Raw genomic sequence first — 14,738 nt, 5'->3', positions numbered from 1 at the left:
AAATTGCAGGTTTTTAATACGAGTATCGCCACAGACATATAACAATTGATGGCATTGCAATTTCCAGCAAGTGAATTACTAGTGCACTCAACAGCTTGTTAAGTCATATATTACGTATGGCCAGGCCTTTTCTATGTGGTCGCTAAAGGAATCACCCCCACTCCAGCCTTTCACGCAGATGCGACAAATCTGTTAGGCCGCATACATATTTTTAAAAGTAAACTATAAGTGTTATGTTTTTTTTTTTTTTTTTTAAAGTGTTCTCCTGAAGTCCTACTAATTATTTTGTCATGTAGTGCAAAATTTGATACGATTACAGAATTGCAATGTACTTGATTGTCCAGGGAAGACTTGTCAAAAAGTTACAAGATGTTCATACCAAGGAAGCGTTCGATTTGTCTGCATTTCTGTGTTGCGCTAAATCTCATGACAGTTTCTACAAGCCGCATTTATATTTAAGGATTTGTCCAACATTGTACTGTGCAACATACCATTATGCTTTTTCTGCTACAATCCAACTCATCTTAGCTGGAGGTATTCAGAAATGTATTTAAAAGACGAAAAGTATTTCATAATTATAATAGGGCATACATATGTTAATAACATACGTTATCCCTGCACTGCTACTACATTTCCCTCATGAAAGTAAATTTGTTTCTACTTATTTTCTGGATGAGCAATGGCTGGTGCACTAGACTGTCCTGTAGATATTGTTAAAATACCTTTTAACAGCCCCAGCAACGAGCATTTAGATTTTCCTGAGTAGAGACCTGTTTAAACAGAGGTACTGCTATTGTACAGTTCAACTAGGAATGCCCTGATCAAATGCAGTTTTGTTTTTTATAGACCACTTGGTTCTATGACGGAGCAAAGCTTCAAGATTGTGAGTGCTGCTTTTACATAGTTATATTATCCTGCAGTGTATAAAATAAAGAAGCATTTAAATTGTAGTGGTCTCTGGTACACCATTTGGAAAAGCAGGCGAAAGAGAAGAGAGGCTGACGTCACTTTGAAACAGAAATATTTTGACGACCCGCAACATGCTGGGATACTAGAGTCGGTTAGACACTTCTAGGGACACACAGGATGTGCCCTGGGAATCAAGACAATGCACTGTTCCAATATGGACATCTTTACATATTTCACTGTTCTTCAGAACACTACAAATGTTTCTCTTCTTGGTAACGAGCCTTAAGCCAATTATAAAATCCTGGCCCGCATACTATGGAACCATTTACTGATGCATGGAAATGTGTCAAACACTGCCATGGTCCCCTGACCTTTATTAAAAGAAACATTTGCTATTTGTTGGAATGCTTGTAATGAAACATCCATAATTTTTTAGCACATGCAAGATTACTGAAAGAACAGCCTGCGTGCAACAGTGCAGAAGCAGTGATGCTCATGGTGCTTTTATGTTTTGTCTCCACTCTTAAGAGAGGGAGGTGTGGATTAAATCTTAATGGGGGACTGACATGGTGATCAAATCACCAGTCCCCTGAACTGTTCTCCCCTCCCACCCGAGACAAGACTCTCAAATCTATTGTAGACAGAGCCTAAATCTCAATAGGGTCAGGGGTAACCTGGATAAAATGTCAACCGGTGGTCTTACCTTTGTCCTCTAGACCACCAATGCTGTCAGCTCTGGCCTTCAGTCCCCTTGGTGACATCAGGATGCAGAGACTGCAAGGGCCTTGGAAGTGAGGATGTCTAAGGCATTGATCATTGGGATCCTGCAAAGTGAAAATGGTTGGGCAGCTTTTACAGGCTTTAAATGTACTTTTAGTAGAAACCTCAGAGCTGTAAGCATAAAAAGTCACAACAGCGCATGAAAAAGTTTTCTTTTTTATGATTAATTTGTAAAGGAAATTTTACTGGAGAAATACTGCAGTCCAAGAAAATATGCTAAATTAAAACCAAGTGTAAAATAACAGTACCACTCAAGTCAATGGCAGAATTATTTTTGAGAATGTACTGAAGTCCATCAATAGAGAAAGAGGCTAATCAATGGAGGCAATGATAAACTGACAACTCCCGCACTTTTGAAGCTGAAAAAAATCTAACATTGAAATCAATGAAGAGAAGGGTCCATTAGAAGAAACCCTTGATGCAAAACTCCTGTTTAGTAATAGACCTAGTTTGACTATCCCGAAAGAATTTGTGTTTAAGTAATGCTTTATGGAATCATCTAACAAGCAACTACTTTGAATAAATACATCCCCAATTCCTTGGAGGTGTGCACTAACAACTGCCGTGCATTTACATACTGTTGAAGCTGTACGGATATTGAAGAGAAGCACACTACACTGAAGTGGTCGTGTGTTTTCACCCAAAAATAAAACTTTTTAATGTCACTGTTTCATATTAAAATATGTCTTCAGTCACGAGCACGCATTTAGCCTCCCCTTCCTGTAAAAAACACACAAAACACTTAATCCTTTCACAATCTGTCATTTGCCTTTCAGCAGTCTGATGAAAAGCGGATTGGTCACGAATGGCCTGAGCTTCTCTGTCCTTCCACATTTTGCATTTACTCTTTCTACTGTCATAGTGTTCACCGCTATCTCTATGAATTATTAGTGTAAAGTTTAAAGGATTCTCCCATCTTACAGATAGCTCATCCAGAGGAGGTCTACAAATAAATTACTGGGAAAAAGTTACCTACCTGTAAAACTGCATATTCGTTATGTATATCCAATTCACAGTAATAGTAAAAAAAAAATATTAAAAACAATTTTTAAAAGAATGAAAAGATAGCCAAAACATTATAAAAATTATTTCTACTATTACTTGAATATGAATATCCCTTCAGTGCAACCCCTACAGTGTTAAGGAAAGTTCTCTAGCATTGCTATCTTTCATAGGTTTGGATGCTTGGATTTTTTCAATCAGGATGCAGCCTTACGGCTAGAGCAGTCGACGTTGAAGCTGGGGAAACCAGGTTTGAGTCTCGGCAATAATTCTCAACATCCTGTGATTCTGGGCAAATCACTTAATCTCCCCACGCCTAACAAAAAAAATTAATGCGTCCTTGTGTAAAGAAACTGGTGCTATGTAAAGCGCTCTGATACCCGATATCTTTGGGTCTAGTTCGCGCTATATTAAACAAACAAAAAAAGTCTTCCGAGCAGTGCACATATACATTCAAATAACCGGTCAGTAGCCACTTTATGTATAGGTTATACGCTTCATTGTGTGATCCAGACTCTAGCTTCCGAGGTTCCACACTTCAAATTTTCAAGGTTCTCCAAAGGTAGATAATTGCAGAGCCTCATGAAAGGGGAAGGGGGCTGGTGATCTGTAAATCTACTAAAGATACCAAAGCTGGAGAACGGTAGTTAAAAGTAAGTACATTTTTCATCCCCAGGAGTGTATTTATCATTGTCACATGATTGATTTAAGCCCACTATTGCTTTGCCAGAGCAATTGGTGGTAGACTGGAATGAGATCTGCCTTAAGCCAACAGGTTAGGAATTACCACTTGTCCCACTGTAGACTAGTTATTGGACTGCACATAAAGCTATTAATTCATGTGATTACTGGGTACATTATTTATTCTTGATCAGATGACATTTCCCAGCTGGACATTGGACACTGTCTCTTCCCTTCTTCCTGTCTCGCGCCCCCCCACCCCCACCCAGCGTATTTCAGCCGTTCTGCCTTTTCCTAGTTTCCTTTCCTTCCATTTGTCTGACCCATGCCCGTTGGAGCTTCCTAGAGAGCTATAGAGCAGACTGGCCTTGGAATATCTCCCTGGCCGTCACCTACCCACTCGTCTTTGGGCTGACTTTCCCTTTATCTCTTTTCCGTTTTCCCCTTCGTCCTCTCCCTTCCCACTCCACCTCTCCATTTTCCATCTCTATGTGTCTCTCCTGACATTGGACGCAGTTCTTCCTCGTCTCCCTGCTATGGCTCCTTCTGTCCCTCCTTTCCTATAAATTCTCTCAACCACGTTGTTTGCTTACTGTACCTTACTACGCAATTGTAACCGATGTAATTTGTAACGCAATGTTCCTCTGCAATAGCGCTCTGATACCTACGGTTCTAGCCAGCGCTTTATAATCCTTTTGATGTACCTTCTAATGCAACGTTCCCCTGGTTATGCGCTCTGATACCTCCGGGTCTAGATAGCGCTATATAACCCTCGCAAATCAAATAAACTAAAAACTGTTTTTTCCTGAACGCTGAGACCTGAGCAACATGGCTGATGACCGGTGGAGCTGCTTGACAGCTAATGAGGAGTCTGGCCCTGGTTTTCCCCCTTGACCGTCACCTACCCAGCCGGACATTGGGCAGTGTTTCTCCTCGTCTCCCCGCTATTACTCCTTCCTCCCCTCCCTCCTACGAATTATTGAAACATTGTTTGTGTGTACTGTACCTTACTTTGCTCTTGTATCTGATGTAACTTGTAAAGCAATGATCCTAAATGTAAAGCGCTCTGATACCCTCTTGGGTCAAGTTCGCTCTATATAAAACTTTATAAATAAAATAAAAAATAAAATAAATGTCCTCCTAATTGCCACTCGGCAGAGCTCACAACATTTCTCTGGTAAAGAGAGCAGTAGACGCTGCCTTTCATCTGGCAAAGTGAGCTGACACCTGTCACACAAAGGCATGTCAACCTAAACTGCAAGCGTAATGCAGAAAACAACAATACAGCCAAGCCTTGCTTCAACAGGGGTTTGCCCTTCCTTGCTTGAAGTAAGCGAACAAACAGCTGGTCTGGCTGACCGAAGTTTCATCAAAGTAGAATTTCCAACATTTTTATTGTCAAATGGGAAAAAAGTACATGGACCAATATCCTTATTATGTTGAAAGAAGGAGCGAAAGAAATCAACATTGGATTAGATAGGTTGACCCTAAACCTAAGTGAGGTTCTTTAATGGTGAAATCTCACATTTCGCTAAGCCACGAGGCTGAGGTGATGGTGAGCAGGGAGTTGGTCTTCCATGAAAGGTTGAATGAAAGTTGTAAAAACCGTCTTAAAATAAGCCTTCTTATGGCAGACTATACTCAGTTTAGATCCAATTATAGTGGAATCCTTCTTGTTGATGGAAAAGTTCAAAGGAGGCCCTTCATCAATTTGTTGACTAATCTGGAAGACAATACAGATGGGCAAACCGGTCAATTCAAGTAAGAGCCAATGTCATCCAGATATACCCTGATCACAGAGTTCAGACCTGGTCTACCTAGATGGATCTGGAATGTCAGAAATGGCTGTGGAGACATTGGAATTGTATTCAAGTTCTTAGCTCGTACGAACAATGAAAATCATTTTCAATTAATTAAGAAAGTATGTGAAGAGGAAGTCTTCTGAGCAACTTGCAGAATTAACTTACAGTCCTCAAGCAGGTCAGAGCTGAGCTGAGCTTCTGAGCAGCTGGGCAGTCAACTGCAAATATCTGCAGTTGAAGAGCTTGAACAGAAACTGTGTCTGTACAATATGTCCTGTAGGTCAGCAAATTAATCTTGTCTGGTGCATACCAGCACCTCTAGAATCATTCTTTAGTGCTTCATCGTCATCTTTTAAACCATCAAGAGGAATAATGGAAAGGGAGGATAGGCCTAGGGAAACTTGCCAAAACCAGTTTAACGAAAAAGCCTTTCCTTGAGACCCCAGACATGTCCAACTGTTAGAAAAGAGGGCAAACTTGACATTCTGATCCATTGCGTAGAGGCTGGTTGTGCAATCCCCTACACTAATATCAGGAGAACCAGTTGGACGTCATTCTATCATTCCTAACAGCTTGCATGGTTCTGCTCAGGCATCTTTGTTTGTGTTATTCATATCAGTAACATGCTTTACTGAAATACCAACTCTGAACTTGATTTAAAGAAATAAAAAAAGGAGTGCCAAAGAGACCGATTTCACAGACAGAAGGGACCACGTCATCTACCGCCTAGTTTTTAAGAGATGTAGGACATTTTCTGCTATATAGACTATCAACTTGGAGTAGTAGCCCAATAACTGAAAAGAGGGTCGGAGTGCTAATCTGACAGCCCTAGATCTAACAGTTTTTATAATAAACAGCTTATAGTAGAGTCCATAAACTGCTGAAGTTCAAAAAGACTGGTTTCTCTGCAAACCCTAATCCCCAAATACTATGGCAGGGTAGGGACAGCTGTGAATACTAAAGCACACAGAAAAACTAGTTTAAAGTACAAATATCTAGCAGCTTTGTGCCAACACGGTAGCAATGCTTTCAACTGAGCAGCAACTATGACAAGGTCATCGTAATTTAGGTAAAACTGTGGACACTGCATCTTTAGCAGTTCCTGGACTGTCACTAACCGAAGGTCCATGTAAGTAGCAGAATTCAGAGAAGGAAAATGCTACTTACCAGTATGCATCTGTCCTTGGCATGTAGGGCTGCAGAACCACACACTATTGCATTAGATCACCATCTGGTGGTGGGCCCGGATGATTACACTTTGTTGTTGTCTTGGAAGAGTCTTTGTCTGTTGGATGACTCCTCCCTTAGGTAGTGCGCATGGGCATCGACTCCATCTTCAGATTGTTTTCGCCATTGGGCAAATGATTGAGTTGTATGAGTACATATAGAGATGACAATGTATTGTGTATCTAAATAAGATAATACTGGAACAAACATAGGTAGCCGGGGAGGCGGGTGGGCGTGTGTGGTTCTGCAGCCCTACATGCCAAGAACAGATGCATACTGGTAAGTAGCATTTTCCGTTCGAGGCATATGGGCTGCAGACCACACTATTGCATAGATTGCACAGCAGTTTCTCCCCTAGTGGCGCCACCCGTGTCTGTTGCAGTAGTTTGAAATAATGTTTTGAGTACAGCCTGGCCCACACTTGCATGCTGTTTTGCCTGCACATCTAAACAGTAGAGTTTTGTAAATGTGTGTGGAATAGACGATGTAGCTGCTTTACAGATGTCATCTATTGGTATGTTCCCTAGGAATGCCATAGATGTCCCTAATTTATGGGTAGAATGAGCCCTAGGGGAAATGGATAGAGTGCGTTTTGCTTTTTGATAACAAATCTGAATGCACTTAACAATCCATCTTGCAATGCCCGATTTTGAAATTGGATTTCCCTTATGTGGAGAAAGTTGTTTAGTTTTACGAAAAGGTTTGGTCCTATCAAGGTAGTAGAGAAGCGCTCTCTTCACATCTAATGTATGTAGAGCTCTTTCTGCCACTGTTTGTGGTTGGGGAAAAAATACTGGCAATTCAATAGATTGATTGAGGTGGAAAGGTGAAATGACCTTTGGCAGAAACTTTGGATTTGTTTTAAGAACCACTTTATTATGATGAAGTTGTATAAATGGTTCTTGAATTGTTAATGCTTGTAACTCACTCACTCTTCTAAGTGAAGTCACAGCTACTAAAAAAGCAACTTTCCATGTAAGGAATTGTAATTCAGACTTATGTAATGGTTCGAAAGGAGGACCCATAAGTCTTGTGAGAACAACATTCAAGTTCCACACTGGAGAGGGTGGTATTCTAGGAGGAATTATTCTTTTAAGTCCCTCCATAAACACTTTTATTGCAGGTACTCTAAACAATGACAAATGTTGTCTGTTTTGAAGATATGCTGCTATAGCAGCAAGATGTAACCTGATTGAGGAATACACTAAGTTAGATCTTTGCAGATGTAACCAATAGCATATAATGTTTTGTATGGAAACATCTAAGGGATCGATGTTATTTGTACAAAATACAACAAACCTTTTCCACTTTGCTGCATAACATGCTCTAGTGGTAGAGCGTCTTGCTGCTTTTATGACGTTCATACAATCAGGTGGTAAATTTAGATATCCAAATTCTAAGACCTCAGGAGCCAAATCGCTAGATTGCGCTGCATTGGGTCTGGATGCATAAACTCTCCATGGTTCTGTGTTAGTAGATGTGGAGAGAGTTTTAGTTTGCGATGTGGTACTATTGGCATCTCTAGTAGCGTGGTGTACCAAGGTTGTCTTGCCCACGTTGGTGCTATGAGAATCAATGTGAGAGAATGTTGCTGTAGCTTGCGAACCACTAATGGAATTAGTGGGAGAGGTGGAAAAGCGTACGCAAATTTGTTTGACCAGTTCATCCATACAGCATTGCCTTTGGATAATGGGTGTGGGTATCTGGCGGCGAAGCTTGGGCATTTGGAGTTGTGGTTTGTAGCAAACAGATCTATCTCTGGCTGACCCCACTCTTGAAAAAATGGCTGAAGAACTTGATGATGAAGTTCCCATTCGTGTATCTGTTGTTTTTGACGACTTAACAGATCTGCAACTTGATTGTGAACTCCTGGCACAGTAGTAAAGTGGTTCATTTGTTCTAGATTTGACTGTCTTCTGGGATGTAGATAGCTAGCTGGGTGGTACTTAGTCCACATATATTTGCTGGGCATGATTCTTGCTGGTCAAACTTCCTTTTGCTTGTGAGGTGCTCCCAAGCAAACAAGTGAGTTTAGCATGAATATCACAGTTACAATTATAAAGATGGCACTTAGAATGTTTGATTATAGCCAGCCCCTACTAAAGGGAAGAAAAGGATTTCTGATCTTTTATCTTGAATGCCCGTATTTGATTTGAGAGTTTTCACTAAAAAGAGGTCCAGATCAGTTACAATTGGGAAAAAAGAAAATAAATAAAGAGCATGGGGGCGGGACCATCCTCTTGGACATGTCTCGGATCAGTTTTCCGGTTGCAGGATGACTGCGTACTGAGGAAAGCTTCTAAATTTTTTTTTTTTTTTTAAATCTCAAGTTCCCTGCTTCAGAACCCTTGCAATACTTGGAAACAGAGCTCACATTCTTTATTGGATTACAGTGTCTCCCCTTTCTTTATTTATCCATGAAAGGTTCTACACAGACAGGGACACAATGTGTTTTTCCCCCAGTCAGGCAAGGTCCAAACCTCTTCGGATACAATAGGTGCTTTTGTTCGACATAATTTGTTTATATATGCATTTATCATAATTAGGGACTGAATCTGGGGGGTGGGAAGCATAAACCCCTAGAAAACACATCTCAGATCTAGTACCTTTATGTGTAACTGTGAGCCTTCCGCTGATCAAAGATGTCTGGAGAATAAATCCTGCTGATGAGTAATCCACCCATCCACTCGGGTGCCAGTTCTCAAATCGAACCTTGGTGCTCGTCACTTGTACAATAGGTCCATAGCGAGTCTGTTAACGTCCTTTAATCACTGCAGTGCTATCTATAGTAACTGTGCGACATGCACCACTTTGTCCCATGATCCGGTTATGTGCCGTGAATATGGATTCTGTTAGTTTCAGTACCCATATGCAACCAGCCACTAAGAATATAACAAGAAACTGGCATCTAACTGGTCTTGCGGCAATAACAATCAAAGTAATTAGGCAGTGTGGACCAACAGGTAATCCAGCTAATAGCAAGATAATAACTGGCCTACAAAACTATGGCAGTGAGCCTCATTAAACCTTTCCCAGGGAACCTGGATATAACCTTTTCAGAAAAGGGATACAAGTCCCGACTGTACTGATTCCCACACAAACCTTTCCACAAAATGTTGGGCATGGTGGTCCACATGTCAAAAGCGTAAGTGGGTTGCTACAGTCTATTTAAAATAAATCTGCAAACTGGCTAACACAACCAAACAGAAAATATATAGAACACAGGCCCCAACCTGTGTCGAACATGTAAGGAACATAATAGAGATGACCTGCCTATGTTTAAGGTGTGTGTCTGTGTACATATATACATACATACATACACACACCACACCTTAAACATAAGTAGGTCATCTCTATTATGTTACTTACATGTTTGACACAGGTAGGGGCCTATGTTCTGCTCACCAGAGATAAATTCAAACATGTCCTAATCTAAAGTATATTCCTTTTTATAGAAGATGACTATTACAAACACCTGACAAATTTCCTTCAGCTCTTCAAATTGAAAACGCTGCCGTCACATCTTTTATGTTCAGTTCATGTTGCATTATCCCTGTTGCATAAGCCCAGGGAAATCTGCCAGCCTCATTTCTGCATCTGTGTCCTCTAATAGTTTTGCAGATGAAATGACCTGGTCTGCTTACCAGCTACTTGGGGCAAGACTTGCCATGGCCTTGTGGCAGTATCATGCTCGCTCAATAAGTCTGCCACCTTCACTAGTCTTGCCCTCCATAAAAACATGACTATACAACTTAAGGAGACTTCTATTTTACAGCTGCCCTTTGTAGTCTTTTTGCATTTTCACAGATGAAGCCCCACAACACTCTTTTTAGAGTCAAAGTTTCTCTTTACAAATTAGCTAAAAGTAGTAAATAAATACATTAAATAAATAAGGCAGATTCTTTCTTTCTAACAACACTTCACTGGGTGGCAACAGCAACCAAGGATTGCTTAACCTCAGTTTTTGATAAAGTACCAGTGTCTATCTGAAGCAATCATACCAGAGTCTGACCAAAATTCAATAAGTATGCGGATAGTCATGATCAAACTCAAGAGCACTTAAGTATCAATTAGGAAATAAGGAAATGCTTTTGTAACAACGAACGAAGAACAGAGCCTAGTCTTCGGTCCAACTGCACTGTTGCACTCAAAGGATCAACTATCATAAATCCAGGCCTACTCTGATAAATAGGAGGGTTTAAACTTTTATATTTGCCTGTCCAAGTAGTGCCTTAGAGCTTAGCTTTAAATAACTGCAAAACTATACTTGGCTCTAGTCTCAGCTTACCTGCAGAGGGTTATCAGCATCTGAATAAGCCCAGTCTTCACAAGTCTTGAGAAACTCTTCTTTTAAATTGCATTTATTTAAAGCTCACTTAACAAAATGTCAAACTATAAGTGTGTCCAAATAAATGATCAACTACAGGGAACACTCAAAGGTCAACAATCTCTCTAGCTCGTAATTAAGGCATAAACCTTGATCTAAAAAAATAAACTGAGTATAGAAAATAAAAGAGAAGTGCAGAGTGGGTTAAAGTGATAAGTTGTAGGTGTCAGCCAGCACCCTGCAAGATGGACACAGTTTGTCCATCGAGTAAACTATGAAAATAAAGTCCTGGCAGTTCTTGCAGAGCCTGTAAATATTTGCAGGCTCAATCACATGTACCAGCATAAGATTTTTCCTCCCAATTATTTTCTTTGAGTCAGTAACGCTTTACAGGAATAGCCTAATGTTTTTAGCTCTCTCACACAACAAACTCACCACTTCCGTTAGATCCTGAGGGAGGAATACCATCTTCATCATCACTGTATTCCTCATTGGATTGTGCCACCTCTGGTTCAGGGGCTGTGCTCTTAGATTCTTGTTCTTGCTCTACTCTACTCCGCAGGGCCAGTATCCGGTGGTGCAACGCTGCATACAGTTGTCCAGTATCTTTGGAACTTGCCTAAGTAGGTTGGTCAAAAATAAATGAGATTACATTGTTAATGACTGCTCTTCCCAACCGACCATCCCAACAGCAGAGATATTCTAATCCTAAACGTCAACAAACGATCCTATGCTGTATTACTATTGTTACAGTCAAGTACAATGTTTACAAATGCTCCACAATTGAATAACGTAGTAGCAGGCCATGCACTCTATTAGAGCACAAAATTATCAGATGAGAACACTTTCAACAGAAGATTCTGACCCATCAGAAATGTGACAACACTTGTTGCTTCAGGACAAATATAATGGACCCATTAGTAAAATCACCCACAGAACACCTTCTCGATCCTCAATGTTCGCTGATACCAACATAGGTTGGACCCTTTCCTTGGACTAAACAAAGCACCTCTATCTACTACAAACTGCCTAGTCCCTATTGGGAGAGTTCAACATTTGACTCAATGACCCCTTGATTCATTCTTGCAAAGTCTAGTAGAAAATATAGACAACCTAGATTTAACCCAACTTGAGGTGGGGCAAACTAACCTTTAACCTCATCAGTCCATAAGAGTATCCACTTGTCTAGGGAGGTGCACCATGGATGAAAGATATGCCATCTACTATTAAACCAAAGTTAGATCAGAGAGAAACTTGAAAAGGGTTGGGGCAACACCTTTCTCCTAGCACTTTCCAACATTATCATAACATGTTTTTGCTCCCAGGAAATTCTGGATCCGAAAACTGACAACTTCCAGACATTACTTGAAGGAAAGAAAAACATTTGCCAATGAAATATGCTAATTGAGATCAAGCAACATCCTTCGTTTTGAAGGGATGGATTATTTTGGAAGATGTTGGGCTAAATCATGACTTCTTGCACAGTCAAACTGAGGTGCACACTCTTAATAAATTACCCAAATAGCCCCTCAATTGCTCTAAAAACGACTATTTGAAGAAAAAAAACGACTTAAATAAAGATCTTCTCTAACCACTTTTAGATTCAGAAAGAGCTGCTCAACTTCCTTCCTGATTTACCTGCTGTATGAAGCTGGTGTTTCCCCCACCTGCTGTAACCAATTCCTAAACCTCCAAACCCTCACCCCCAGCCAACTAGGAAGTCCGGATCAACCTCCACTGAGATGATATAATCTGTCAGGACCATCAAAACTAAGCCAAGAGGCCAAGCAGACAACTCATCTGTATGCTTTTGATTGACTCCATCCCATCTACCATCATCTGCCAGGGACACAGCACAGTCTCTCATATGAAGGCAAACAGCTGTAGGAAGCTGGCTCTGTATATACTATACCAAAGTGAGGTATAGTGTGCACAGAGTCCAGTGTAACCACAGGTAGGCAGAGGTAAAGTTAGATAGCACCTCACTCTATCTGTGGTAGTGTGGTCGAGCAGTAAGGCAGTATCAGAGGCCAGCTTTAAGCATTTGATGTGCACACTCAGTCAGCAAATTAATTCACACACTCAAAGACTGAACTTCAGACTAATTGTTTTTGTATAAAAATATTCTTTTAGTTATTTTATTACCTAGCATCAAGCAAGCCTGGCATAGGTAAGTGATCAGTACTTTGCAGTAAATATACAGGATGTAACAGTTTGTATTGCAATTGTAAATGTACTTTGATTACAGTAGTGTTACTGATAATGCAATGCTTTTCAGAATAAAGTACATATACTTTGTATGGGATTCTCAGTAAGATTACAGGTACATTACTTTGAGATTATTTTTCTTACACTTAGTAGTATACCTGGATACTACTCTGGGACAGTTCCTGTAAACAGGAAAGTAAAATCTTTTTTTGTTAAACAGAATAATTTTAAAGAATTTCTCTAAGTTTTCAGACTCCACACTTTCACAGAAAAACAGTCAATGTTATCCTATGGACGGAAATAGTATTATCGGTTTTGAGGTAAGTATTCGGTAGTGGGAGTTGAGGTTCTGGGACTAGACCCAGGGGTCCTCCAGGGTCAAGGATGCACTTTAGTCACACCTTAAGCGGCACTAGGGCGGCCAGGTGCAGAGTGCTGAGGCCCAATGTTATCCAATGGGTGAATGGGGTCATCTGGTTGGTGGCTGCCGACGAGCAGGCCACTAGGTTGTGGGAGCAAAGCTCCTGGGCTTTAGCTCGGGGCAAATGGTGGTTTAGGCCACCACAGAAGTTGCACCCTCAGCAGCACTGGGGCGGCTGGGTGCAGAGCGCTGTTTTGGCGTTGGAAGCCCTGTAGCTTTCAATGGGGATTCTCTGGTTTATAAAAGCACTGCAGGCTTGGGGACAAAGGAAACCTGGGTGCGACCACGACTTTGAGAGGTAAGTTGGGAAGTTGGGGGTTGGTTAGGCACCGTCGGTATGGCCACCCAAGGCCTTGGGGCGTTGGGTGCAGGGGTGCCTTTTGGGGTCGGATCTTCTTACCAGCTCCTGGTCGAGGTTGAAGGGACTTTCTGGATTTAGGCTGCAGGCCTCGGCTGGAGGCTTGAGGCAGGTCAGGGGTCGACGGATCTCGGGTCAGGATCGCCAGGGGGTCCTTTTGGTGCTTGCCCACTCGAGCTCAGGCTGTGGACGGCAGGTGCAGAGTGGTGCGGATTCGCGGTTTCCGGCTGTGACCAGAGGTTGCAGATGAACAAATACGGTTTTCACAGGAGACGAAGTCTTTAGGGTTGAAGGCAGGCAGGTCTTCCGGTGTTTTCGAGGTTGCTGGTTGCAGGACACACCGGGATTTCGCTGGTGTAGGTTCGAGATGGAGACAGGCCAGTAGGGCTGAGGCCAAGTCAGTGGGCATCTTCCTCTTGTTAGCTTCTGCACGGCTGTTAGGGCCTTCTTCTTCTAGTTTCTACTTGTCTGAGGAAGCAAGGTTCATGGGTGCCCCTAAATACTAGATTTAGGAGCGTTACATGTAGGTAAAAGGTAAGGACCAATGGGTCCCTTCCCTGGAGTAGGTACACCCCCTATAAAGATGGTGGGGACTGAAAACTTGTGCTTCACCCTTGACCCCCCCCCCCCCCCCCCCACCCCCCTCCACACCACTTGAGGGGTGGAGTTGGCAGAGGTGGGCACACCTCTCTTCCTCAATGGTTTTTCTTGTCGGTTTTCACGACCCCAAAGTGGGGGTCAGAACCAGTGGGGAGGAGTTGCTGGGGAGCAGCAAATGGCCTGGGGACGCTCACAAAGGAAGCAAGCCTTTGAAGCTTTCCCTTCGTGAACGCTGCCCATCCTGGGGGAGGAGGCTTGGCACCACATCCCAGGATGTGCATTGTTTCAGGCCCCAGAGAGCAGCAGGCTCTCGACCCAGGGGTCCAGAAACATGTCTGGTGGTGGCAGCTGAAAGCAGCCACTCAGCCTGGACACTAGTGGTAGGTCAATTTTCAGGGGGCATCTCTAAGATGCCCTCTGTGT

At 41.9% G+C, this 14,738-nt stretch overlaps 1 protein-coding gene across 2 annotated transcripts in view; it reads right to left on the bottom strand.

The window, feature by feature from the left end:
• RANBP3 (RAN binding protein 3) overlaps window positions 1–14,738 on the bottom strand; it is a 387,515-nt gene that overhangs the window by 39,234 nt on the left and 333,543 nt on the right. Inside the window, exons 17-18 of one of the 2 annotated variants that reach the window (XR_015302612.1) lie at window positions 11,164–11,347; window positions 1,613–1,733 (exon numbers count right to left, since the gene is read on the bottom strand). Coding sequence is in view for 1 of the 2 variants with exons in the window: in XM_086947244.1 (XP_086803370.1) it covers window positions 11,164–11,347 (184 nt within the window). In the remaining variant the exon portion in view is untranslated. The remainder of the gene's footprint in view (window positions 1–1,612; window positions 1,734–11,163; window positions 11,348–14,738) is intronic. The other variant, XM_086947244.1, reaches the window with a different exon arrangement.

The sequence above is a fragment of the Lissotriton vulgaris genome, chromosome 12 (assembly GCF_964263255.1).
Source record: "Lissotriton vulgaris chromosome 12, aLisVul1.2, whole genome shotgun sequence".
Classification (NCBI taxonomy): Eukaryota; Metazoa; Chordata; class Amphibia; order Caudata; family Salamandridae; genus Lissotriton; species Lissotriton vulgaris.
The sequence above is the reverse complement of the archived record's forward strand: the minus strand, read 5'-3'. Positions and strand labels throughout refer to the sequence as shown.